The sequence below is a fragment of the Panthera pardus genome, unplaced genomic scaffold (genome assembly GCF_024362965.1).
Source record: "Panthera pardus isolate Hobbes unplaced genomic scaffold, ASM2436296v1 HiC_scaffold_18, whole genome shotgun sequence".
Classification (NCBI taxonomy): Eukaryota; Metazoa; Chordata; class Mammalia; order Carnivora; family Felidae; genus Panthera; species Panthera pardus.
Genome location: NW_026526743.1, coordinates 18,245,218 through 18,266,416, shown reverse-complemented (window position 1 = coordinate 18,266,416; position 21,199 = coordinate 18,245,218). Strand labels below are relative to the sequence as shown.

The window sequence follows — 21,199 nt, the reverse complement described above, 5'->3', positions numbered from 1 at the left end:
CTGGAGGCTGCTTAGGATTCTGTGTCTCCCTCTCTCTCTCTCTCTCTCTGCCCTCCCCTGCTTGTGCTTTGTCTCTTTCTCTCTCTCAAAAACAAATAAACATTAAAGACATTTTTTTAAAGAGTTTTGATGTTTATCCTCAAGGCAATAAGAAACCTCAGAAAGGATTTTAAACAAGAGGGTGATATAAGTGGCTTGATATTTTTAAAATATCCCACTAACTACAGTATGGAGAACTGACTGTCAGGATGTGAGTGGCTGGGAAGGAGCTGGTCATGGCCCCTGCCAACCTCCTGGTAATAGACTCCGGCTTACGCTGACATGGGACGATGGAGACGGAGAGAGACGGACGCCTTCAATGGGCTCTGAGAAGTGTGGGACTGCCTTCAGGGGATAAGGAAGAAGACGGTGTTGAGACGGACTCCAAGATTACGGCTCAGGGGATGGAATGGGAAGAGATCCCATGCCCCAACAGGGAGAATGCTGGAAGAAGGCCTAACTTGTTGGGGAAGGCCAGCTCTGGACACACTCAATTTGAGATGCCTGGGAGACATTTGAATGACAGTGTCTCTCAGGCGTTTGGACACGTGGATGTGAAGGCTCACAGAAGCCCTGGATAGAGATTCAAAACTGGCTTTTGTGAAGATGGTAACCGACACCACAGAAATGCATGCAACAGGCCGAAGAGCTACACAGGACCAGGACGAGAGAGCGCCTGAAGCCAAGTCTTAAGGGACTCGAACATTTAGAGGACGATCAGGGAATGGTGGGCCGGTGAAGGAAACTAAGAAGTGACCTGAGCAAAGTCAGCGAAACCAGAAGAGCATAATATATGAGAACTCACGGAAAGAGAATGTTTCAAGAAGGCTATGGAAACTGTGTGGAAGGCTAATAAAATAGGAAGAAAATGTCCACTGAATTTAGTTGCATGGAGGTCACTGCCAATCGCAGGATGAGCAGGTCCTATGGAACAACAGAGGTATAACCCAGATTCGAGGGGATGGAGGAGGGTGCTGATTGCGGAATAAGGAAGTAGAGAAAGTGATTATACATAAATTTTAGATAACGGGCCCAACTTCCTATTCTGACAAGCTGGGCTGTAATAATGATGAAAGAAAGCTGAACTTGGGAGGGATTGTGAAAGACATGGTTTTTGTGAAAGCACAGTCCTTGAATTCGGCCTCAGAGGTTGCATTTCCTTTTCATGTGACATAGGTGGGTGTTGTGAGTCATGAGCCCCAAGTTTCCTTTATTTTGTTACCTTCATAACTACCCCAGACATGGAGGAGGGGGTTCAGTGGGGCCTCGCCAACACAGGTGACAGGGTGCAGTGACATGAGAACAGGCACAGGCAGGGGACGGACGGGCCGAGGTAAAGCGGCAGTCCTACTCAACATCTGTGTTCAAGGAAGTCTCTGCTGTGCCATTAAATCCAGATCCTCATGAATATTTATAGAAAATCATAAAAGCAAAATGATACAAATAAATTTGGGGGCAAGCACAGATGGCAAAACAGAGGCCCCTTCCCTACCTCAAGAGGAAAATGAGTTCTGGCTTGGTTTCCTCCGTGTGTGTATCTGGACAGGGCTTTGAAGAGCTTCTAGAGGGGCTACACAGACAGGGGGGTAGGGGATGAGGAAAGGACAAGGGTGGCGCAGAGGTCAGGTGCAGCCCACAGGGAGAGGGAACACGTGGGGGGAAAGACACCGAGCCTGGGCACAGCTTCCCTGTAAAAGGGACATCAGGCCTCCTGAACCCCTGACACTCCCCCAAGTCAGACGGCATGGCGGTGGCCTCAGTCGCTCGGACGCTGCCAGCAGGCTTCCACTCATGGGTACCCACTAAGTGCTAAGCACTGGCCCCTATGCTTTATATATGCTAGCTCATCCACGCCTCACAGAAATCCTGAGATGGAAGTATTCCCATCCACACTTGACTGAAAAGGAAGTTAAAGTTCAGAAATTTATCTGCCCCACCGGCACCCTGATGTTTATAGCAGCACTATCAACAATAGCCAAAGTATGGAAAGAGCCCAACTGTCCATCGATGCATGAATGGATAAAGAAGATGTGGGGTGTGTGTGTGTGTGTGTGTGTGTGTATACATATACACACAATGGAGTATTACTCGGCAATCCAAAAGAATGAAATCTTGTATTTGCAACTACGTGGATGGAACTAGAGGGTATTATGCTAAGCGAAATTAGTCAGAAAGACAAATGTCGTATGACTTCACTCATAGGAGGACTTTAAGACACAAAACAGACGAACATCAGGGAAGGGAAGCAAAAATAATATAAAAACAGGGAGGGAGACAAAACATAAGAGACTCTTAAATACAGAGAACAAACAGCGTTGCTGGAGGGGTTGAGGGAGGGGGGATGGGCTAAATGGGTAAGGGGCGCTAAGGAATCTACTCCTGAAATCATTGTTGCACTATATGCTAACTAACTCGGATGTAAATTAAAAAACAAATTAATTATTAAAAAAAAAAAAAAGAAATTTACCTGCCCCAAGGTCACAGTAGAGGGACTTGGGTTTGAGCCCACATCTGCATGACTCTAAATCCCACACTATTTCCACCAGAATAAGACGCAGGCTAGGCGAAACCAATCTGTCTCAATCAAGAGGGCAAGAGAGACCTGTTGTGGGCAGAGGACAGGAGACCATACAGGGGAAAAAAAAAAAATTGAAGAATGAAAGAACGTAGGAAACTTCTTTTCTGAAGATGAGAAGAATCACAGAAGAAATTGCCTAGAAAAGAGAAGATCATCTGACTTGAGAAATGGGAAAAATGCCTGGGATTGAAAAAAGAATTCAGGACCTAGGGACAGAGAATCTGGGTCTGGCAGGCAGAGTGAGGGTCTCTGGGGGGCGGGGAACGAAGATGCTGGCGGCGGGTGCCCATCCTTCAGGTTTGAGAGGAGACAGTGCTCAATTACTGACCTTCCCCTCTCCAGTCACATGACTCGCGCTAGTATAAAAGCTTTCTACCAGCAGGTTCCTTACAATTTTTTTTCCTGTGTGAAATGGGCAGTAGCAGTGGCTAAAGCCCTGTTCCTCTTTCCCAGAAGCTTTCAGACTTTCCTTCAGGACTAATCCCAAGAAGCCACCTATCTGGACTGCAGACAAGGCAAGCAGCTAACCCAGTGCTTGTGCTATGGGCAGTAATGCCAGGATCTGGATTGGAGGGGGAGATGCTGGGGGGCTGACGCAAGTCTGTGAGGAACTGGAGACAGGAGCCAGTGTAGGTGGGATCAAGGAAACAGGCCGGGACATCAAGCCCAGAGAGGGAGGATGGAGGGGCCGGGCTGCATATGGGCAGCGAGGGTTACAAGCCAAATGGAAACTGAGTTGACCCCGTTAAGAGTTCTTCTGTTTATAGTCAAAACACTGGGCTCTGAAGCCAGGTGCTACCTGTGGGCTTTCCTGAATGTTCTCTAGAGTCTTTTAAGGGGCAAGCCCCAAAAGACAGTACTGGCTCACCCTTCCTCCCCTCTGTCCCTCCCTACCTACCACTAGCTTCCTTTTTCCAGTGCAGTCCCAGAGTCTGGTATAGGTCAGGAGAGGAAAAGGTGGAGGAGAATCTGTGTTCTGCAAAAGGAGAGGAAAATGAGGTAGGGAGATGGGCTGGGGGCCGGGCACCTGCTTCCTGGGCGTGTGGCAGGGTCCTGTGGCAAGCCGGCACTGGGTCTCAAGGCCTGGGTTTGTTTTCCTGGCATGGGTGCTCCTGACAGACGGCTCACAGCTCTCTCCCCGGGAGATGCCTTTGTGAGATGCCTTTCCCTCCGCAGGCCTCTGACTAAGGGACCCAAGGAAAGTTACGAACCGATAACAGTAACTTCCTGTATCTGTGAGGAGAGGAGAAAGCCAAGGGTTGGTCCCCCCCCAGAGACACATGATGGCGAACGTAATAACTCCTGCTTAATATCCCGCCCCAGGCAAAGTCAATAATTGCTCTGGGCTGTTCTGGCAGGTGGTGTAAGCAAAGCAGTGGTGGCAACAGAAAGGTCTGGCCTGGGAAGCAGAGTGTGGCAGGGAGGATGTCCGCGGCCTGAACCAGGCGAGGGTCCGTGGGCCGTGAGTGGCACCTCCTGACCCTGCCTTTTTCCGTCCTCTTCCAGAGCAACCATGACCAACTGGCGCAGCGCCATCATCCTCACGGCCTACGTCGTCATCTTCCTCACCGGTCTCCCCGCCAACCTCCTGGCCCTGCGGGCCTTCGTGGGGCGGGTCCGCCAGCCTCACCCTGCGCCCGTCCACATCCTCCTGCTCAGCCTGACGCTGGCGGACCTCCTGCTGCTGCTGCTGCTGCCCTTCAAGATGGTTGAGGCCGCCTATAACTTCCGCTGGTATCTGCCCGAGCTGCTCTGCGCCCTCACGGGTTTCGGCTTCTACAGCAGCATCTACTGCAGCACGTGGCTCCTGGCGGGCATCAGCATCGAGCGCTACCTGGGAGTGGCTTTCCCCGTGCAGTACAAGCTGTCCCGCAAGCCTGTGTACGGAGTGATTGCTGCCGTGGTCGCCTGGGTCATGTCCTTTGGTCACTGCACCATCGTGATCATTGGTCAGTACTTGAACTCAACCCAGCAGACCGCAAACACGAATGGAATCACTTGCTATGAGAACTTCACCGATACGCAGCTGAGCGTGGTGCTTCCGGTGCGGCTGGAGCTATGCCTCTTCCTCTTCTTCGTCCCCATGGTGATCACCATCTTCTGCTACTGGCGCTTTGTGTGGATCATGCTCACCCAGCCCCACGTGGGGGCCCAGAGGCGGCGCAGAGCTGTGGGGCTGGCTGTTGTGACCCTCCTTAATTTCCTGGTGTGCTTCGGGCCTTACAACATATCCCACCTGGTGGGGTATTACACGAAGAAAAGCCCCTCGTGGCGGGTCGAAGCCGTGGTGTTCAGTTCCCTCAATGCCAGTCTGGACCCCCTGCTCTTCTACTTCTCTTCATCGGCTGTGCGCAGAGCCTTTGGAAAAGGGCTGCAGATACTGCGACATCAGGGCTCCTCCCTGTTGGGACGCAAAGGCAGAGAGACAGCGGAGGGGGCGAGTGGGGACAGGGGTGTGAGTCAAGCCGAGGGAGCACCGAGTTCCGACTTCACTACAGACTAGGGGGGTCCCGGACCTTTGGAGGCACTCTGGGTTACCTAAGAATTGAGCAGGCTGGGAGAGTGGGAGCACGGGTCAGGAATCCTCAGCCCCGATCCACTACTGGGGCTGCGAAAACCTCTCTCAGCAGCTCGGTGTCCCCTCCTGACTGAAGTTTCCAGCCCAAAGGAGCACAGCTCTGTGACAAAAAGAAGAAATGGTTAGGCACAGAAGCACCATCAGACCAGGGTTTCGGAAGCAACGTAGCTAATACAAATCCAGTCCCTGTGACGTAGCCGGCAGCTGGGGATGACCGGGCTCAAGCGGAGTCCTTAAAGCAATCTTGCTATAAAGCTTTGAACAACACCTAGACGCCGGTCTAGCTGTGGATGCTGGAAAGAAGCCAACGGGAAAGAGGTGGATGAGAATACCAAATGAGGTCAAAGAAGACTCAGGAAGGTTATAAGCCAAGGGGGGGCGGGGATTAAGAGGGAGGACTGGAGACCCAGGCCTCTGATGATCTAGGTTTGCACTGTATCTATCGCTTCCACCTGCTGCTTTGTAAGTATGCTCCAGTCGCCTTCATGTGTGTATCTTGTCTCCCTGCGTCAAACCTGCCGGAGGTCTGGGTCTTGTCTTCCCCCTCCGTGGCACCCCACACGGGTCAGGACGCAGCCTGGCACCCATCAGTCAGAGGTCAACACTGGTGAGCCCAGGAGTACACAACCTGGCCTGGCAGACTGAAAATAAAGACGGTAAAACTCTGCAGCGAGTGTCCACAGTTTTTGTACTTTTCTGCAAGGCTGGGGTGGGCGAAAATGCGATGAAGCAGCACAGTCAGCAGCACGGGGGGAAGGGGATGCATGGGAAACCACAGAAATGGCTGAAGGTCAGGATGTAATGAGTAGAGTGACTGTCAGGGCTGGTGGGATCCCATTTTAGATTTGGTGAATGGAGACGGGACCTAGAAAGAGGATGTGGGGTGAATCCTGACTTCATGTTATCAGCTGCATCTCAGGGGCCTAAAACACGTAACCCTCGGGCTTAGAAGCCTGCAGAGTTTTCCTACTGTCACGAGTTCTCCTCCAGCAACTCCTATCCTATCATTCCATTACCTACTTAGTGTCCTCTCTCCCTGCCCAATCCCACCTTCCTAACTCATCTCTCCCCAAGAAGGAGCCCTGGCCCACTGTCTCTGGTTAACTGATCCCAGCCCCAGCCTGGCGGTCGGCAACAGAGGCTCTACATCAGAACTGTACGAAGAGGTACAAAAATAGTACACGCCCCCCCAGTCCCCCACCCCATGCCAATCTCCTGACTCTTTGAGGGTGGGGCAGCGGATGAGCCTTTAAAAGCCCCCCAGTGATTACTCTAGGCAGCTCGGGAAAGGAATCCCTGGCCTCACTCAGGGGCCCAATCTGTCCAAGAAAATATTCTTCAGAGAGACCCTTCCTATTTGTAAGTCCCTCTCGCCACAACTCCATACTCCCTCATGTTCTGATTGCTTACTTTTCCCACTGTTATAAAACCCCACTCAAAATTCACTTTCTCCAGAAAGACTTCCCTTCTAATTCCCACCCAACTGAGCTCCATTTCTGTTTTCCTTCCTCAAACACCACTGGACTGCTGTAAAAGCCCCAGCTTCACGGTCGCTTGTACTTACTAAGCTGTCCTTGGGCAAGTCCTGACCTCTAGCCTCCCTTTCCAAACCATAATCACGAGGATGATGTATGCCTCCCAGGGTTATTCTGAAATTCCAGTGAGACCGTGCATATAAAGTTGCTGGGAAATTTTACAGTATCACTTAGCTCTAAGAGACCAAACGAAACGAAACGCCAATATGCCCCAACTTAAAAGAAATAAGGTAAGAAAAAATTAGAAATGATGGAAATCGTGTATTAGATAGGTAACCATATAGGATGGTTTAACAGTAATGTGTGAGAAAAAAAAATCTGGGATTTTTCTGCTGACTATACATCTGGGATGTATTACACCTTCCAAAAACGCTTATTTGATTTGGGGTGGCATTAAAAGAAATAGAGTCTAAACAAGCCAAGACTAATCCCATTTCACTGAGGTCTTAATCAGTAGCATGTTCAGCACCTGAGCTACACATTATTTTTTTAGGACATTAACTCAGGAGTGCCTGGCTGGCTCAGTCAGTAGAGCATGAGACTCTTGATCTCGGGGTCGTGAGTTTGAGCCCCGTGTTGGGTATAGAGATTACTTAAAAATAAAATCTTAAAAAAAAAAAAAAAAAAAAAAAAAGACACTAACTCAGGGAATCAAGCCCAGAAGAATTAACCAAAATGTTTTGGAGAGTTGAAACCCTATGACGGTGATGATTGAACAAATGCCAGCCACTATTCCAGAGAAGTAGCCTAAGATGATGGAGGGAATTTTCGAAGGTCAACAAGTGAAAGAGAGTTTAAATCCAGGTCTGCCTTTCTCCAAAGCACCTGCTTTTTCGTTGACTCAAGAGAAGCAAGTAAGAGAATGTTGGATATGTGGCTGAACCAAGGTGAGGTCCAGCTCATGGAAGACACATTCTGTGTAGCTCACGGGGGAAGAACAAGGATCAGAGGCAGAAGAAGCAGGGAGCTGCATCTCAAACAGTCAGGGCTGTTTAAAATGGAACTGAGCTAGGGGTGCCTGGGTGGCTCAGTTGGTTAAGCATCGGCTCAGGTTATGATCTCACAGTTCATTAAGTTCAAGCCCCACGTCAGGCTCTGTGCTGACAGCTCAGAGCCTGGAGCCTGCTTTGGATTCTGTGTCTTCCTCTCTCTCTGCTCCTTCCTCATTCATGTGCTTGTGCTCTCTCTCTCTCTCTCAAAAATAAACACTTAAAAAAAAATGTTTTTAATGGAACTGAGCTAACTCACCAAGGTAGTCACCCGCCAGTTCCAGAAATACTGAAGTGGAAAACAGAAAATATCTATCCTGGAACATTGAGGAAACGGACACACCTGGTTAGAGCTGAACCAGTTAAGTGTCAAACCCTTTCCTGCTCAGAGATTCCCAGGGTTTCAGACACATGGCTGCTCTTGCCAATCACAGAAGCGCAAGAAAATCTCTGGTCTGAGATTTTCAGGGTGAACCTTTTGCTGCTCACTAACACGTCTTTGATCTGCATGAAGTCATATGATATATAGCACATTTCTTCCCTGGGAAATTAATAGCTCATTTGTCCAACAAATATGCATGGGTTACCTACTAGAAGCCAGATACTTTTCCAAGGGCTGGAGATGCAGAGTGTATAAGAGACAAGGTACCTGACCTCTTGGGGTTTCCATTCCAGTGGGGAAAAACAGTCAATAAGTAAACAAGTAAGCCAGGAAATTTCAAAATGTGCAACTGGTTTTTACAACTGGACTAAAATAGAAACGTGGGGGAAAGTACAATGAGAGGTTAAGGGAGTTTCGAAGATTCTCCTGAGTCAGTGATATTCAGCTGAGAACTGAATGATGAGAAGGAGTTGCCATACAAAGGCCCATGGGAAGAACATTCTAGAAATAGGAATTGCTGATGCAAAGGGAGAGAGGAGGGAGAAAACCTTAGCTTCTCAAAGGCTGAAAGAGGGCCAGTGTGGGGCTAGAGCAATGCTCTGCAAATGTAGGCATGGAGAGTTTGCTAAAGCACAGATTACTGTCTTCCCTCCCCACAGTTGCAGAAATCAGTAGGTCTGGGATGGGACCCAAGAATCTACCTCGAACAGTCCCAGGTGATACTGACGCTGGTGGTCAGTGACCACTTTTTGAGAACCACTGGGCTGGCCTACAGCGACCTGGGGAGAGAGCCATACAAGATGAAGCCGAGGAGGTCAGCAGGGACCAGACCACGCCAATCTTTTAGGCCACAAATAGTCTGAATTTATTCTAAGAGCTTTGGAGACCATTCAAAGGTTCTAAGCAAAAAAGCAGAATGGTCTGATTTCCATTTTAAGACAGTCACTCTGATATCTGTGCCTACCACTGAAGGGAGATGGTTGTTAGGAACAAGGAGATAACGCACAGGACAGATCTAAGAACCATAACATACTACAGCGAGCATGCGGGGTTTTCACCCGACTGGTAGCTCCCTGAAAGTGGGGGCTGTGCCTTCTACCATTAGAACTGTCCAAGGACCAGATAGCCAGGAGGAGGCCCCCATAAGTTATCACGCATCTACTTGACAAATGCGTGCACCTCATGTGTGCTAGAAAATGTTTAAAACAACTAGGTTGGGGGATTTGTTGGGAGTGGAGTGGGTAAGAGCGGGGTGGAGGACGGTGAAGCCCTAATTTGTAGCACTTGCCAACTTCTGTTGGGCCGATTTCTACCAACATGAGATGCCGAACGCGGGTCTGGCAAGTGATGTTAATGAGCAGTTCTTGCAAGCACATCACTGGATATACCTCCCGGCACATATGCTCAACTGGCAGACAGATCACGTCCTATTTGAGAAAACAATCTCTCTCCCTGGCTACATATAGTACAGGGCTCTGGCACAGGGACTTCTCAATAATAAACACTAGCTGAATGTGGCTGGCTGGGCCCGATCCAAGAGGATCCGGGTGGCTGGTTAGATTGTGAGACTCCCGAGTCCCCTGCAGGATGACAGATGGGTAAACAGAAATATTAGTGCCCGGTTAATGAATAACACAGACAGCAGCCTAGAGCCGCTACCAGGAAACCAGGGTGGAGGGAGCTGGCTCAGCCTGACCAGGGGGCCCGACCAGCAGGAAAAGGGAACCTGGCATCAACTATTTCACTTCCTCTTTCTGGAAAAGACGCCGTTGTGCCCCTTCCTCAGAAATTCTCATCTGACCAGAGCCAGAGCTGTAGGATTTTGTGGTGATCACCGTGGTCCAAGGGAGCAGGGGAGTGCGGCTGGGAGGGTCTGAAGGAAAACACAGCCAAGATGCCACAACTGCCTTCAATTCGCCTGCCCCTTGGCTCCAGGTTGTTGTCAGTTCTCCTTTTTATCAGCTTTCCCTACCTCCTGTGGTTAAGTACTTCTGCCCCATTTTTTTTTTTTCATTATTTTTCTCTAGTCACAGGAAATGAGGACATTTCTCATCTACAAATTGCACATTCAACCAGGAAATTGGGCCAAAGATCTCTAAGTCCGCCGCGGTGCCTGCCCAGTAACCCACTTGGCAAAAATTTGAAGGTCTGCAGAGATAGGAGACGGGAGGTCCGGTGGGGGGGGGGGCCGGGGGCCACGGTGAGCCGTCCACCAGCAGCTTACCCAAGCCCTGGTATAGTCTCGGGCTCCTTCTCTCCAGCCACGGTCCCCTGGCATCTGGCAGGCCGAACGACGATCAGCCTCAAGGAGACGGTGTTAGGAAAGTAAATACGCTACTTTCAAATCTAGATGTTTGAAAAAGCCGATATGCAGGTCCAGTAGTCTAGAGTCTCTAAAGTGCCACAGCAGACATTACATCATTCGGCTTTCCGTGGGTGTAGGCATTTGTTGATCCACAAGCGTTTACCGAGGCCTACTATGTGTTGGGCCCTGTTCCAGGTGCTAAAAACACAGCAGTGAACGAGGATGAGATCCCTGACCTCATGCGGCTCATATTCCAGTGGGAGAGCAGACAGGAAAACCAATAAACAGACACTTGGGGGCAGTGCTAAGATCTGTGAAGACACTGAGACAGAGTCAGGGGACTAGGTGGCTACTTTTGAATGAGTGGCTTGGAAAGGCCTCTTGAAAGTGACATCTGAGGGACACCTGAGTGGCTCAGCTGGTTAAGTGTCTGACTCTTGATTTTGGTTCAGGTCATGACTCACGGTTTGTGAGATCGAGCCCCACATCAAGCTCCATGCTAGGTATGGAGCCTGCTTAAGATTCATTCTCTTTCTCCCTCTCTCTCTCTCTCCCTCTGCCTCTACCCCACTCGCACACTAGCATGCATGCTGCTCTCTCTCTCAAAATAAAATAAAATTAAGTTAAATTTAAAAAAAAGAGAGAGAGAGAGAGAGAGATTTGAGTTGCAACCAGAATGGAAAGAAGGAATCATGCATACCAAGAATTGGCAGGGGAAACAGGGAGGGAGCAATGGACGGGGAACCTTCCAAGCAAAGGGTTCAAAGCAGGTGCAAGGCTTGAACAAGCCAAACTTGCACAAAAGAAAAGGCCAGGGTGACTGGGGCTCAGTGGTGGCTGGAAGATCGAGAAAGGGTCAGATCACAGGCGTTCTCGAAGGTTTAGGATAAGAAGCACAGCCGATACCTTCCACCTACTTGACAACAAGAAAAGCTGAGGCCCAGAGCTTTTTAAAGTGCCATGTGCCAACCCTCATCAGAATGGTTTTCTGACCCCAGACTCCCTCTCAAAAGGAGCTGCACACGCTCTTCTTCACTCTCTCAACCTGACACCTCACTGCAGAAGAGAAAGGTGGGCAGGAAACGTGATTCGTGCTGCGGGCAGCTTTGGGGTACAGAAAGTTGGGGAGGGAGGGAGAGATTGGCAAGGTGCTGTGGAAAGAAAGGAACCAGAGGTGGAACAAGACACCCCAGAGTGCGAGCACAGCGCAGACCGGTGTGGAAAGCTGGCTTCCAGGAGGGAGCCGTGGCCGAGCAGAGGTGGGCTGCCCAGCAGGAGGTGGAGGTAACCATGAGCCGTCCCACGCTGTCCCCGTGTCCGCTGACCTAGAGCAGAAATGGCGTGAGGACACAATCATGGCACTTTGGGGCATCGCAGAAAGCCTCAGGTCCAACGATTCTCAACCCAGGCTGCACTCTGAGCCACCCGAGAAGCTTCTGAAAAATGCCAGTGCATCTGAGTATTTTATTTTGTTAAAGCCCCCCAGGTGCTTGAGAAGCTCGGAGGGTTGAGAAGCGATGTCTGGTCCTGATCCTCTGCTGGGCCAGTCAGAGGGGGTTCCGGGAAGGCAGCAGGGAGGGCACAGTGACTGGTTTTGAACCCAGGCTTCCGCTGTGCATCTGGACTCCTCCGGGCTTTAGTTTTCTAACTGAAAAACAATGGGGCTAACACACTTAAATCATCACACTACTGGGAGGACTGAATGAGTTTAACACTGTACATGCAAACACTTCGAACGGCGTCTCACACCTGTGGATGTTCACGCACGTTTACCCAAGGCGGTCTTTCTAAACGGTGATTCCATTCTTCTGCTTAGAGGCCTCCAAGTGCTTCTCGGGGCTGGCAGAATAAATCGCAAACCCACCCCACGGCCAGCAAGGTCCTGCGGGATCTAACACTCACCCACCTGCCCAAGCTCATCTCCCTCTCTCACACACACCCCTTCTCTCACTTCATCTTTCTGGCCTCAGATCCTTCGCACTCGCTGTTCCCTCTTCCTGAAGCCCTCTTCCCCCCAGTTCCCACGGTGGCCCCGAGTCTTCAACTGTCAGCCTGTCTGTGACTTCAATTTCATTTGCTCACAGGACTTTTTCCTCGACCCGCTCCAGAAGTGCCTGCCTCCCTCTCATACGCTCACTCGCATTACCCCGAGTTACTGACTTTACTGCACTGGGCACGACCTGATCGCATCTATTGTTGTCTTACTTCTTAGGTTTTTGAAAGATACACAGGCACGTGCTTTAATGAGTCAAATGGTTTGCTGCAAAAAACAGCATCCCTCACCTTTCGCCCCACCCAGGACACTTAGCTCTTCCTGGAGGCCATGGCTTTCACCTCCTTTCAACTAATCACAAATCCCTCATATCTTTAAGGAACTTACTTACTTTACTATACTTCTTTTTTTAATATCAGGTTTGATCTGTTAACTTCCCCCGATGGCAGATGAAGATTTAACTCTCTCCAATACATGAACACACACACACCTCCCCACTCAGTATCCCAATTACATCATAACTGTGTTCCAATACTCAACGCTCACATTATTGTGACTATGTAAATAGTGGAGTTCTATAGTACACTATCATTATTCTTCTACTCTGAACACATTTTCCCATCCTGTAGAATTAATAATTGCCTTATTTTTCATTTGCTTGCTTTTCTATATACCCAAACTCTTTGCCAATGGTCTTCTTTCTCTCCTTCCGACACCTTCGGTGGTATTAGCAAGATATGGATTTCATTTTCTTGAAGAAATCTCTCCCAGAACTTTCTGACCTGCTCCCATCTGGATGGGTGGCAATTTATGCCAGGTGTCCAGCCGGCCCCTGGATGCTCTTGAGAGGCTTTTTGCTTCTCTGCTCTAGTTTCTCTTCCTCGGTTTATGTCCTCTAACAGCTTCTTAGAAAGTAAATGTTTTGAGGGGAGCCTGGGTGGCTCAGTCAGTTAAGCATCCAACTTTGGCTCAGGTCATGATCTCACGGTTTATGAGTCTGAGCCCGGTGTCGGGCTCAGTGCTGACAGCTCGGAGCCTGGAGCCCTGCTTCGGCTTCTGTGTCTCCCTCTCCTGCTGCCCTTCCCCCGCTCGTGCTCTGTCCCTCTCAAAAATAAATAAAACATTAAAAAAAATTTTTTTTAAGGAAGTAAATGTTTTGGGACTCTGCACGTCAGAAATTATTCTACCTTTGTGCTTCATTGGTAAGGATGACGTGGGAATTCTAGATTGGAAATAATTTTTGTTCAGAATTTTCAAGGCATCACGATACTGCCTTCTAGCTTCTGGTCTTATTGAAACTTCCTGATTCCTTGATCCCTTGTTTGTGGCCTTTGTCTCATTGGAAACCTCTAGGGCCTTATGCTTCTCACAAGTGTTTTAAAACTTCATCCTTTTGTGCAGGCACTCAATGGGCTCTTTTCATCTGCAAAATAATATCCTTCCGTTTGGGGAATTTCTCTTAACACATTTTGTGATTATTTCCTTGCCTTCATTTTCTCTCTTCTCTCTTTCTGGCACTCCTATTATTTGGGGCATACTGGACCTCCTAGACTGGCCCATTAATCTTTCCTTCTCTCCTATTTACCGTCTCTCCACTTTTTTGCTCTACCTTCAGTGAGATTTCTTCAAGTTTATCTTCCAGTCCTTCTATTTAATCTTTCCTTTTTGCTATCCGTTTTCACTTCCAAGCATTCTCTTTTATTCTTGATCTTGTTTCATGGTTGTAATATCCACTCTGATCTTTTTTGAGGAATTTTCGTCTCCCTGCTCTAAGTTGCCTTGTTGGCATGGGTCTCTATTCCTTTATCTTACAAGTTTTCATCAGCTATCTGGTAATTCTTGCTTGTCTTAAAGGGAAAGAAGGGAACTAATTTTTTTGAGGTATATGAAAAGTACAAAAAGGTAATATGACATGATTCCAGGGTTTGCTTTAAAAACAGAAAAGAGGGGCGCCTGGGTGGCTCAGTCGGTTGAGCGTCCAACTTCAGCTCAGGTCATGATCTCGCAGTTCGTGGGTTCGAGCCCCACATCAGGCTGTGTGCTGACCGCTTGCTCAGAGCCTGAAGCCTGCTTCCGATTCTGTGTCTCCTTCTCTCTCTGCCCCTCCCCTGCTCACGCTGTGTCTCACTCTGTTTCTCAAAAATAAATAAATGTAAAATAAATAAATAAACAAATAAATAAAAACAGAAAAGAAAGGAGCATCTAGGTGGCTCAGTCAATTAAGCAAGGTCCGACTCTTGACCTCAGCTCAGGTCTTGATCTCAGGGTTGTGAGTTCATACCCTGCATTGGGCTCTGCACTAGGTGTAAAGCCTACTAAAAACACACACAGAAAAAAGGGAAGGGGAGGGAAGAGGAGGGGAGAGGAGGGGAGGGGAGGGAAGGGAAGGTGAAGGGAGGGAAGGTGAAGGAAGGGAAGGGAAGGGAAGGGAAGGGAAGGGAAGGGAAGGGAAGGGAAGGGAAGGGAAGGGAAGGGAAGGAAAGGAAAGGAAAGGAAAGGAAAGGAAAGGAAAGGAAAGGAAAGGAAAGGAAAGGAAAGGAAAAGACAAGAAAAAAGAAAAGAAAAGAAGAGGAATGGAAGAAGCCACTATGGTAAAATCTCAAAAACTGTTGAATCTGGGTGATGGATAAATTAGGTTCTATTGTACTCTTCCCTCTACTTATGATGTTTGAAAACAGTCAAAGTACTAATGTAGTTGTTGATGGGATTTGGTTCCTTAAGGGCTGTGAAACTGAGGGCCTCTGTTCCTCACTGGCTATGGGCTGGAGGTCTCCCTCAGTTCCTTACCATGTGGGCCTCTCCACAGAGCAGCTGGCTTCCACCATAGCAAACAAGCAAGAAAGCAAGAGAAGACAAGACAGAAAGCAGCCTTCTTATAAACCTAATCATCAACATGATCTTCTGCCATTTTCTACTCAGCCCATTCTCAAAGGGAGAGAGAATTACCCAAGAGTGAATACCACAGGGTGAGATCACTGGGGCCATCTTGGAGGCTGCCTTCCACAGAGACTAAATAATGAATGGAAGTTGTGAGCACATGAATTAGGCTTCACTGTAGGATGATTCTGCTGGGTCATCCAGTTGGGGAACTTCCAATGTCAACTTAGGGTTTTTCTTCTTGGGCTGATCAAATTTCCCAGAAAAACAAACAAGCCTTCTAATCTCCTTCCTGGAAGATGAAAGTTGGACTATCAGTCAGTTAGAAGCCAAATAGAGAAGAGGGCATCCATCATTCCTTTAATCTCCTTTTGACATGCTGGTACCTTTTCCAAGTATGTCTGGTGTCCCAGGTTCCAAAGATCCTCTGTATTATCCTCTCCAGAGAATAAACTGTAGGTCTTTTCCTGGGTGAGGGGCAGTTACCTCCTATCAGAGAACTGAGGTCGAAATCTGGGGATTTTTTTTCATAAATTTTCAACCAGTCTCCCTGACATTAGTGTGCTTTCACCTTCATTTCCAGAGGTACCTGTTGCTATTCATTCATGAGCTTTATGCGGACTGTGCAGTAAAAACTTGGTCGAGTCCTGGATTTTCCCACTAGTGGCTTAGGATTCAACTTCCACGAGTCTACATTTCCAGTTACCACTCTTTCATCTGCTTTGCAGCTTCCAAACCTTTGTTGGCATTACATCCTCTATTGTTCTCCCTGCCCTTATGGCTTTAGAGCCTTTCTAAAAGATCCCTTTACTGTCTTTGTAGTGTGATTTCAGGAGGCAGCCAAAGGGGCTGTGTGTGCTCAATCCACCATCATCAGCCTCAGATACTTCTTCTTTACTATTATTTGTTTACTTTTTTGTTGTCTGTCTCCCCTCTTGAATGTAAGTTCCAGGAGAACTTGTCTATTTCATTCACCTATGCATCCCCAGAACCACTGACACAGGTAGGTGTTCAACAAATGACTGAATCAATTTGCCAAAGAAGGAATCTTGCTACTCTCCATCAAAAAGTTGGTAGCAGACCCATGGCTCCTGGTTTCCCATCCAGCGCCCTTCCTGCCACAGCATGTGTGGGATGTAAGTCATTTTGCTAACTAATGATACCTAACAGGTTATAAAGTGCTTTACATGTTATAAGGTGGTTTCAGAATGTTATCTCACTTGATCTTGACCATAGCCCAAGCCAGATAGAAAAAGGATTATTACTGGCCCTAATATAGTTATGACCCTTGCCAAGAACTATCCTATGCCAAAGAAATCACCAACCTTGTTCCTGACCTTTCACCCTGTGCCCACTGCCATTTGTCTGGCCCTTTCCATAATTTCCTCTGCAAGTGGAACTCTTAAGGCCTGTTCTCTCAAGGAAATGGTCCTCAAAGACCAGGACCAGTTCCCTCATAAAGAAGGAAACAGGTACACACATGGGTAAGTAATTCAAGGGCTTCTGAGCAAAAAGGATGTCTGAGTTTTGTGACATCATTAGAGCAGAAGAAAAGAAAAGTGGGACTCTCCAAATTCCTAGAGCATAGAGAAGAGGTTGGTACCGGGAGGGTGCTTATATGCTAGAAGGAGAGGGAAGAAGTCCCAGAATTAAAGAGCAGAATAGATATGGTGGGGAAAGAGTGGGATGGAAATAACCATCTACCATAACCAGCAGACTCTCATAAAATTAAAATAAAGTTAAAATAAAATAAAATATAATAAAATAAAATAAAATAATTAAAATAGAATAAAATAAAATAAAATAAAATAAAATAAAAAGTGGGGAGCCTGGGTGGCTCAGTCGGTTGACCGTCCAACTTTGGCTCAGGTCATCATCTCACCATTCCCAAGTTTGAGCCCTGTGCCAGGCTCTGTGCTGACATCTCAGAGCCTGAAGCCTGTTTCAGATTCTCTTTCTCCCTCTCTCTCTGCCTTCTCCTGCTCATGCCCTGTCTCTCTCAAAAATAAACAAACATTAAAAAAAAAAAAAAGTAATGAAAATCTATAACATAATCACAAAGCCAGTTAGAAAATATTCCAGACAGCATGTCTTATAAAACAATGACATCAAGATCTTGAGATCGAGACTGGCTTGGACTCTGAAGAATCTGAACTCTGCCTGAGGACCCCAGGGAAAAGTGAAAGCAGGTACAAGGGCCCCTTGAGGGAAACAGGACACAACCTCAGAAGGCCGCACCATGTCCCAAAGGCACAGGGCACAGAGGTAAGAGGCTGTAAAGAACCCCTCACTTCCCCTGTGCTAGATGTCGTCCTCTTTTGGAAAGTGCCTGCCATCTCCTGGGTGTATCAGGTTACTACCTACCTCCAGAGCCCGGGAGAGCCCTGGCACCACAGAGGCTGTGGCCTTGCTAATGACTCACAGGCAGGCAGGCAGGCATCTCTCAAAAGCAGAAGTTTAGGGACGAGGAGTTGCTAAGCCTGTGACTAATCAAGTCTTGGTGTAGAAAGAGGTGCAAGGCACCTTATTAAGCTACAAAAAGCAGTTGCAGGAGAGTGCACAGCAAAAGGCATTATCTATGATCTTTAAAATAAATATACAGGTATACCTCAGAGATGCTTTGGCTTGAGTTCCAGACCACCGCAATAAAGGACGTCAAATGAATTTTTTGGCTTCCCAGTCTATTTAAAGGAATACTGTAAGTTTATTAAGTGTGCAATAGCATTATGTCTAAAAAAAAAAAAAGCAATGTACGTATCTTCATTAAAACCTACTGTGTTGCTAAAAAACGCTAACCGTCATCTGAGCTTTTAGTGAGTCATCATCACCGATCACGGGTCACCATAACAAATACAATAATAAAGAAAACGTTTGAAATATTGCAAGAAATACCAAAATGTGACACAGAGACACGAAGTCTGCACATGCTGTTGGAAAAATGGCGCCGATGGACTTGCTCGACACAGGGTTGCCACAAACCTTCAATTTGTAAAAATAAACGCGGTTATTTTCAAAGTGCAAAAAAACAACACACAAATGAAGCATGCCTGCACGTAGTAAAGCAGCTAAGCGTTCGGAGACCTTCGCACACGCAGACGGCACTGATCTTTTCAGCACACGCTATTCAGCTCCTCACCAAAGCACACCGGTGATGAGGTTTTTTGGGGGTGATGGGGAGGTTTTCGTGGGGATGGTCCAGAGCGGAAGGCCAAGAAAGAATTCTTGAAGATGTCTTTGGTGCAAAAATGTGATTTTATTAAAGCAGGGGGACAGGACCCACGGGCAGAAATATACTCTAAAGTTGGGAAGGTAAAGTCAAATGGGAGGCCTCCAGAAGAACTTTGATATGCTAAAGAGGACTCCTAAGATACTTGAGGCCTTGCTGTTGTCAAGCTAAGGTTATTTTCCCTCTAGTAAGGCATTAACATTATGACGGCAGGGGGTTCCTGGAGAAATGTTCTACTCTGAATTTGCCTCAAGTATTTGTCAATGGGCAGCAGGTTATGAGGAAATTTAATTTTCTGCCATTTCCTTCTTGCCTTTGTTCCTCATATCACTATGAAGGGGTGATGTTGGGGTTTCGGGAAACTGAGTCTACAGGTTTCTGGAGATTAGGCAGTTGATAAGATTGCCTTTTTCTTGTAATTTACTAAGATATTTACAAACTGATGGAGACTCAGGTCCTGCAGGACTGTGATCTCTATCAATTAACCATTTGCTTTCTTTCCTTTCCTTTGTCCTTGGGCAGCCAGAAGGGCCTAAGGAATGTCACAAACATCCCACTTGACGGAGGGGGGCGGGGGTGCTAGCTTGTATTTTGCCTTCAGCCTGCCTTATGCTCATCACCGGCACTGCCATGACTTTTCCCCTTATAGAAAGGGAAACTGAGACTCAAGAGTGATCATTAAAGAACTTGCCAGCCACCTCACAGTAACTAAGTGGCAGGGGTAGGACTAGAACCTGGGCCTGTGTGACTCTGGAATCTGAACTCTCAGCCGTTCTCGTATACGGCCTCCTCAAGAAGAGCATGTCCACGCATGCACACAGGTGTGTGTGTGTGTGTGTGTGTGTGTGTGTGTGTGTGTGTGTGTAATTCTGAAAGCTATGCAACAGTCAACAGTGGTTACTTAAGGAATTAGGGGAAAGGGAAGTAAGTCAACTTGCATTCTGCTACTAAACAATTCTGTACTGTTTACATTTTTTCAATGGCTATGTATGATTTTATAACAAAAATATAAAGTCTTATTTTAAGTAATAATTCTGCTCCCCAAACAGCCACAGAAAAGAAAACTCAAGTTGGTCTTAGCATTTAGGCCCTGTTTACTGAGCAATTACTATGTCCTAGGCTGAATGACTATGTCCTAAGGACTTCGCATTCATGACTTCACTGAATTCTCACAACCAGGTCTAGAAGGGGGGCATTATCATTCAGCCCCTTTACAGAAAAGGAACCTGAGGCTCAGGGATGTAAACTGACCTTATCAAGGTCACATAACAATGCAGGGACTCAGCTCAGGTCTGACTGGTTTCAGACCCCATGTTTCTACCTACTCCGTATGCTAGTCACACAGGAATGATCACGACGACGATAATAGCAAGTTAAGTGCTTACCGTGGGCCAGACCCATGCTCTTCATGCATGAGGTCATCAAATCTCCAAGGCAACCCCAATTTTACAGATGAGGAAACTGAAGCCACTTATTTGTCCAGGGTCACCCAGCAGAATTGGGACTGGAATCCAAATCACCATACATGTGTCCACCCAGAAAAGAGGCAGAGCTAAAAATAAAACAAAAGTACTTACTTGCAATTCAGGGAGCACAGATTCCATCCCTCCTCTGGGAACAAAAGTCAAGGGTTTCTACAGATAAGAGGGAATGCTTATACACATTGTTTACAAAGAATTTTGATTGGTGTTGGTAACAAAAAACTAATCTTCACTGCATATAATTGGTTGCTAAGGCTGTCACTAAGCAAAGTCTCTTACTGTTGCAGGTGTTCGGGCTGAGTCCTTGGAATATTTGTTGTTTGGCCCAGTTCAAATGCTCACCGTTTCACAGGTGAGGACAGGCATAAGGCACATCTTAATGGCCTCCCGGCTCCATTTGAAAACCCCTTGACATAAGGGGTTTCATTGCACCTATCACACACGACGTTGGCATCCACCCAGCCGCTCGAACCAAACACTCAGTAGTTATCCTGACTCCTTCCTTTCTTTCCTTTCCCTCCCTCTGTCCAGTTTCGCTTGGTTCTAGCTTCTGGAAGATAGGAGCTCGCTTCTCCCCGTCCAGCTACCTCAGCCCAGGTGGAAGCTGAGGCCAACTGGACAAGGGAGCCTAAGGCAAGCTGATAGCCGCAAACCACCCCGCCCCCCCAAGGTGGGATGTGCGTGATATTCCTCGGGCCCTTCTGGCTGCCCAAGAACAAAGAAAAGGACAGAAAACAAATGGTTAAACTGATAGAGTCTCCGAGTTTACAGTAATCTCATCAATTGCTTCAGCTCCAGGAACTCCCTACTATCTTAAGAAAGCCTTGCTAGAGGGAAAAACCACCTTAGCTTGACAATACCTAGGCCTCCAGTAATCTGTAAATCCTCTTTAGCACAGGAAAATCCGTTTAAGAAACTTTCTCTTGCCTTTACCTCCCCCAACCCCACAGTATATAAGCAGTCACTCTGCACAACCCCACGGCAGCTCTTCCTGCCCACGGGTCCTGTCCCCGTGCTTTAATAAAATCACCTTTTTGCACCAAAGACGTCTTCCAGAATTCTTTCTCGGCCATGAGCTCCAAACCCCACCATCACCCCCAGAACCCCATCAAACTCTCAACTGGGCCGTTGCGAAGGACTTCTCACTAGTCTCCATGCTGCCCTTCCTTCCTCTTGACCCCTATCCCATTTACTCTCTACACTGAGGTCGACGTGG

At 47.6% G+C, this 21,199-nt stretch overlaps 1 protein-coding gene across 1 annotated transcript; it reads left to right on the top strand.

Annotated features, from left to right (window-relative positions):
- The first annotated feature begins 3,378 nt into the window (after positions 1-3,378).
- Positions 3,379-5,864, top strand: FFAR2 (free fatty acid receptor 2). Its single transcript, XM_053906422.1, has 2 exons — positions 3,379-3,616; positions 4,124-5,864. The coding sequence occupies exons 1-2, from the start codon at positions 3,612-3,614 to the stop codon at positions 5,118-5,120; spliced, it is 1,002 nt and encodes a 333-aa protein (XP_053762397.1). The 5' UTR covers positions 3,379-3,611; the 3' UTR covers positions 5,121-5,864.
- The last annotated feature ends 15,335 nt before the right edge of the window (positions 5,865-21,199 follow it).